Source organism: Leucopleurus acutus, assembly GCF_964270905.1.
Source record: "Leucopleurus acutus genome assembly, chromosome: 8".
Lineage (NCBI taxonomy): Eukaryota > Metazoa > Chordata > Mammalia > Artiodactyla > Delphinidae > Leucopleurus > Leucopleurus acutus.
In genome coordinates, this window is record NC_139151.1 from 104954631 (window position 1) to 104961151 (window position 6521).

The 6521-nt window shown below is 49.2% G+C and overlaps 1 protein-coding gene across 10 annotated transcripts in view; it reads left to right on the forward strand.

The window, feature by feature from the left end:
- Positions 1-5911, forward strand: part of PPP6R3 (protein phosphatase 6 regulatory subunit 3) — a 126619-nt gene extending 120708 nt beyond the window's left edge. For 9 of the 10 annotated variants that reach the window (XM_082845386.1, XM_082845390.1, XM_082845387.1 and 6 more), the window contains 2 exons: positions 553-672; positions 3906-5413. In XM_082845386.1, coding sequence (XP_082701512.1) covers positions 553-672; positions 3906-3957 — 172 coding nt within the window. In that variant the 3' untranslated portion in view covers positions 3958-5413. Of the gene's footprint in view, positions 1-552; positions 673-3905; positions 5414-5635 lie in introns of those variants that run through there. The other variant, XM_082845385.1, reaches the window with a different exon arrangement.
- Positions 5912-6521: the final 610 nt, after the last annotated feature.

The following is a 6521-nucleotide window of genomic DNA, read 5'->3' on the forward strand; positions in this document are numbered from 1 at the left end:
GGCAGCTCGGGAGCTCACCCTGGCTCAGGCTGCGTGGCTCAACGCGACGTCAGCCAGCAAGCTGGTGGGGGATTGGCCCTGAAGGCAGAAATCTTGAACTAAAGACTCATTCCTTCAAACAGGTTCCTTTGACACCTTCACCGAGTCTGCAGTTCTGCTTATGTGCAGTCGTGGACATATTACTCCCCCAAATACCTCATTTATAGGAGTATTCTGAAACTCTTGTACATTTCTTTTTCTGTTTTGCACACTTGGCTTCAGAGTGTTGAAATCCTACCGGTATGTACAGTGATGGGGGACCATGCTTTACCAGACACCAGCTGCATTACATGGTCCCTCTTTCAGCTCCCAGTTGTGTGTGATCCTCCCCTTCCATGGTTTCCCAGTCGTGTCTGTGGTCCCTGTGATCCCCCCCACCCACCAGCATGCTCAGCCCCGGGGCTTGGATCCATGGCCGCCATGCCTTCCAGAGCCAAGTGCATGCGCCCTCCTCCTCCACCCGGTGCTGCCGCGTCGGGCGTCTAACGCTGCCTGTCGTCCTCTTTACTGCAGTGAGGAAGGAAAACTGTCTACCTCTCAAGATGCTGCTTGTAAAGATGTGGCGGAGAGCCTGGAGACGGCAGAGGGGAAGTCTGCAGCCCCCCGGCCCCCCAGCAGCAGCCCAGAGCAGAGGTAACCACCTGCTTCCGGCCATCCTGCCTGGGCCCTGCTCTGGCTTTGTCTCCTGGGAGCTGGGAGGGAAGCTGGTATGGCGGTGGGGGGTCGTTACCGTTGTCCTCAGGTGTTCAGTGACTTGCACAGAAGCATTTTCTCAGTTCCGAATGGTAATCAGGGTGACTGAGCTGAGAACTTAGACGTAACAGTTCATCTCCTACTGCAGAAACTGAAAACTAACTGGTTTTCGGAGATTCAGTAACATCACTGGCTCTTTGAGAAATTATTTGGGCTGGAAGGGTCTCTCATGCTGGCATATCCCCACCCCCCCCCCCCTTCTTTTTTTCTTGATGAGGCACCAGGTTGAGGCTGATACTGAGCCCTTCCAGGATTGGGTTCCCTCAGTGCCATAGTCACCCAGCTGCCAGGCACACACAAGCGGCTCCCTAGTGCCCGGTTCCCACAGATGTGTCCACGTGACACACGGGAGGGCTTTCCTGGAGACCCTTTCACATGTGTGGCTAAATGCTCTCCACTCTCAGATGAGTCCCTCTTTGGTTTTGTTTTGCAAAATATTTATCTTGTCCGGATGAAGTGTGAAAATCCCACCACCAGAGCCAAGAGATTTGAAATGTGACGTTATCTGTCTAGTCACTTTTTTTTTGTTTTTTTTACGGTACGCGGGCCTCTCACTGTTGTGGCCTCTCCCGTCGCGGAGCACAGGCTCCGGATGCGCAGGCTCAGCGGCCATGGCTCACGGGCCCAGCTGCTCCGCGGCATGGGGGATATTCCCGGACCGGGGCACGAACCCGTGTCCCCTGCATCGGCAGGCGGACTCTCAACCACTGCGCCACCAGGGAAGCCCTCTAGTCACCTTTTGCTTAGACTGAGCCCGTGGTCTGGAGGGACAGGCCTAGCCAGAGCCCCAGCCCGCAAGGGCCACCCTGGGCTGTGTGCAGCCCCGCAGGCAGGGCGAGGGCGGCCTCCTGTTGCTCCAGAGCTTGTGTGGGAAGTTCAGGACTTGCCCTTGGACCACAAGGACCTTCGCTCAGTGCTGCGCAGACTGAACTGTTTTAATTAAATATATCCAAGTTTGTATATTCCTTCCATAAGGAATAAAGTAACTTCTAAAGCCATTTCCGAGAAGTACTTTCCCTCTCACCTGATGCCCCCAAATCTAGGCATTTTAGGGGTAGTGTAACCAGTGGGAGCCAGCAGGGGGCACTCTCTGTTCACTGGTCAGTAAACCTGTATGTTCATAGTGTAGGAAACCCTGCTTTTGTTTCTCTCATGGAAATTACAGCTGGGATGAGGGGTTTGCTTTTGTAATTAAAAACGTGTGTGTGTGTGTACAAAACAAATTAATTATAAGAACTACTTGTGCGTGCTGGCTCTAGTGGTGGCTTTGGGAGGAGGAGACGGGATGGCACTCCGGCTGCAGGGGAGCCAGCCCCAGCTGTGCATCTAAGGGTTTGGGCAAGTCACTTTTTTGCCTAGGGTTTGGTATGTTTTTTCAAAGGTCCTCTGTAGGTGTAATAACCTAAGCAGTCATTGTCACCTCCCTAGTGTCTCCCTGTAAATTTCCTTTATATGGAGAGCTGCCTACAAGATATCTAACCTGTCCCACTTTGGAGTCGTTGCTCCTGGAGTGTGTTCTTGGTTTCTCTGACATGAGTGATACAGCCAGCCTGTGGGATCGGTTACTGGGCTCTGGAGTGCAGAAGTGTTTGCCTCGGGGGACCCACTTGCTCTTCGTGCAGAGACACATCTGGGATGTGGAGCCCTGCCTCTCCTGATCTGCAGGACTCAGGCAGTGGAGGAGAAAGGTGGGGAGAGCCAGTGGGAGAAGAGTGGGCATCACTTGTCTGCCTGTCCTTCCTCCATCCAACACACATATGAGTGCAGCAGCCACTGGTTTAGGCCTGGTGATAAAACAGTAGCGAAACAGACCCCACAGATAACATATAGGGACATGAAGAATAAATAAAGCTGGATGAAGGAATAGAAGTCCCACTTTAGGTAGGGCAGTCGGGGCATCTGAGCTGCTGTTTTGGCGGGGACAGAGGTAGGTTTTCTGATGTGTCACATGTGCATTCTAAAAGCTTACGGCACTGTTGACAATGAAGATAGCCATTTGGGACTTTCTGTATGCAGTCTTACCGAGATGGTTCCTGTCACAACCAAATATTATTTTTGAGGTTGACAGATGTGCACTATTGCACGTAGAGCTTTTCATTGCCACAAAATTTTATTTTTCAGTATTAAGTATGCATGGTATCTGTGCCAGCAGTGTGCAAACAGGTACCTTGCATACGTTGTATACTTACCTCTTTGCAGGGGCGGGGGTTATTGTCCCCCTTTTACAGGGGGAGAAAACTGAGCTGAGAGAGGTTAAGACACAGCTTGTAAGTGGCGAAGGCAGGGCATGTGCCCGGCTGTGTCTGGTTCCAGAATGCTGGTGCCTGTGTCTCTGTGATACATTGAGACACCATGGAATGTAGGTAGAGTCTGCTGTGTGAGTGGAGCTAACTTCGTGGGTCTCTGTTAGGATTAGCAGGGGTCTGGAGCACTCTGTAAAGTTGGAGTGCCGGTTCAAGAGTGCTTGTGCTTCCCAATTTCAGCTCTAAACATCTTTTCCCAAGTCTCGTTCATAAGACGTAGGTCACACTGTAGTTCGGCAGGAAGGTCCTGGGTACCCTGTCACCACTTTGTTCCTTTCATATCCCCCTCTCCCCCACCCCCGCCCCCCACAGCATCACCCCTGATGTTTGCTTCGGGGGAGCACGTGTTAAAGTGCACACCTTTGTTCTCAAAGTTGGTCCTTTTACAAACTTTTGTCGTTCCCCACCCCCAGCCCCCAGTAGCAAAATCCTATTTTTATCAAGTGAAATTTTATATGGATTGCAATATACAGAACAGAGAACGAGCTGTTTTGAAGGAGGGATGAGCAAATAGCTCCTGAAGGTTCGGGGACCACTGACCAGTCTGTCCCTGTGCTTCTGAGAGGCTGAGGCGTGGTGGGTCTCACGGAGCCCCCGCTCCTCTGCAGCCCTTGCTAAGTGCTTAGTTCACCGGAGCTGAAGCTTAGAGCTGTTCAGTTAGATTTTCTGGAGCTTTAGGAAAATGCATTTAAGAAGCATTTCATGAAGTAACTGCTGAGTGCAGGCTTTGTGCTAGGCACTGCGTAGACAATATTCAAATAAACGCTCCCCACCCTCGGGGAGCTACACGGAGTTGGTCTCACCCCGCAGGACTGAGCAGTCGAGCATGCCGGGCGATGCGGCGGTTAACGGCCCCGTATGATGAGCGAGCTCCGCTGCCGCTGCTGCTGCTGCTGACCGGGGACCGCAGGCGCCACCGTGCGGGGTCCGGGGCTGCGTCGGGAGCCCACCGAGCCACCGCTGCTGCACTCACTCTGCAAGGGATCAGGACCAGCAACCTTTATATTCTAGAGTCTAAGACGTTGTACAGAGAAACCCAGAAGTGTACAAATATTGCACATTGACAAATACCAAGAATTTTTGCGTATGTTTATATTGTATTGTTCTAAATAATGGGTAGCCTGTGAAATAAGATCTTGCCACCCATGTAATAATAGTAGTAATACTATAGTTAAAATGGCTGTAAGAATAGTTTTATAAAAGTGAATACACAGATCTATTGTATTTGAAACATAACTATTTGACAATTATTAGTGTGACCAAAGTATTAGGCAGTTTTCATACATTTTTCACCTTGTACAAAGTTCTGAATTCATTTTTCTTCCAGGTTGGCGAGGAGTTATAGGATTGAGATGCCCTCTAAGTGTTATTTTGGTTGTTCTAACTTACAAAAGTGATTTTGAATAAGAAATACTTGGTGTTCTTTTTATAACCAGTTTTTGATTGGTAACTGTTTTCTGTATTGTTTAAAGCGGATCAAAAAATGTAAGTCTATTGGTAGAGATTAAGTATTTATTGCTACAACTTAGTTGATAAATCGATGTTATTGTAAAGCCATATGTTCTGGTAAAGTCTTGTTTGCTTGAACTGATTATCCCTACAGGTGAAACACTAGAATATTTGGAGTGTACATGGCTTGTGGTTTGGGTTTTTTTTTGTTTTTGTTTTTTGTTTTGTTTTGGTTGTTCATCTGCCTTTTAACCCATTCACCAAAATTTACCTTGTTAACAAGCAACACCAATGAAAGTTTCAGAGCAATCTGCGTATCTCACGTATCTAAATCATATTAGGCAAGTCAGTGGGAAAATGCTCGTGCTGCTAATGGAATTAGAGTGCGTTCATTTTACAGGCTAGTGTTTTTAAACTAGAAATCAAAATCCGGCACCTGAGCATGTTAATTGTTTTACTGTACCTTGTGAGGTTTTCACTCGTAAATTCTAAACCAGTGTATTTTTTTTTAAGAACTGGTTTGTGTACATATATAGTGATTATGGATACTAATTCAGTGTAATTTATAATTTTCTATGTCAGTATAAAAATACATCACAGCCTTCTCAAACAGCTGAAGCAATATATTGTATATTGCCATATTGTCTGGTGAAAGGGTTAAATTACTTCACCTCCTGCACTTTTAGATGCAAATCAGTTTTTCATTTCTGTAATAGAAAATTATTCACGTATTTTTACATCATTTGTTTTTCCTGACCAGTATTTAAAACCAAAAGGATATTCTGAAAAATGGCCAACGATTTTTTTTAGAAGTAGCATCCCAAGCAGCGTGCCTAAACATTACATTGCATATGGAAATAAAAAAATCAAATGTCTAATGCCTTATTTCTGATTTACTTTTCCATTGTAAATGGTGTGGAAACCTTTCATGAGGTTTCCCGAGGCAGACCTAGCCCTCAAGGACAGTGGAGTCGGCAGTGCCCCTGGGACAGACGGCAGGGCTGCTGTGCCTGGCCTTTGCGCGCCTCCTCAGGGACCCTTTCTGTTGGGAGCTCCTCTCAGAAGACACTGTCCTCGGGTGCTCTCCCCAGGACTCTAGCACTGCCAGAGGACAGGGCGCCCTTCGCTTGTCTCAAGGATGCTGACTGATGCGGCCCGGACCTCGGGGACTGTGGAAGGACGGCACGCTCTTGTCTCGCCTGGTGGAGAGCTTTGTGGGCACCGACCTGGCTCCAGGGGTGCACGCGCTGCCCCTGTACCGTCTGGATTTGCTTGGCTTCTCCATCCCACCCAAGGTAAACACGGTGTCTTATTTCATCCCACCCACTGCTGATGAAAGGGCACTCAGGGTTTCTCCTTGGGGTGGTGTTTTGTTCTGCTCGAGTCGCGTGGCAGGGAGGGGGCACGGGTGGGCAGCACAAAGGCTGTTGGGGGTGGGAGGGTGTCAGCCCCGGGGGCAGGAGCGAGCACAAGCTCACTGAGTTTCTACTTTCATTTCTGTGGGTTGGCCATACTGAATGCGAGACTAACAGATGTCTGCTACACCATACCTGTATTAAAAAACGACAACAAAATAAAGCCTGATTCTTTGTTTCTAGAAGTCTTCTCTTGTACCTTGCTTGGGCTTTAATGGACAGGGTGTGGGGCCTTAATGAGAGAACCACCATTGGTTTTTGACGGGTCAGGCTTCCTGACACCAGCTCTCGTGCTGCATGCACCAGATCCTGCGCCGGGGAGGCCGAGCAGCTGCACCCCGGAAAGAGCCTGCTGTCCGCGGGCTCGGGGGCTTGTCCTGCCCAAATGGCAGGAGCAGCCAGAGCCCGACGCACAGGGGCTCCGTGTACTTTGTTCAGGGGATCTGCTGCGAGCTTGTGCTGTGTCTGTCCTCTGTGTATAACACCTCCCCAGCCTGGGGTTTTGGCATCCGGCCCCAGGAGGTAGCTTTGGAGGCAAAATTTCTCAGGTGTTCCATAGTGG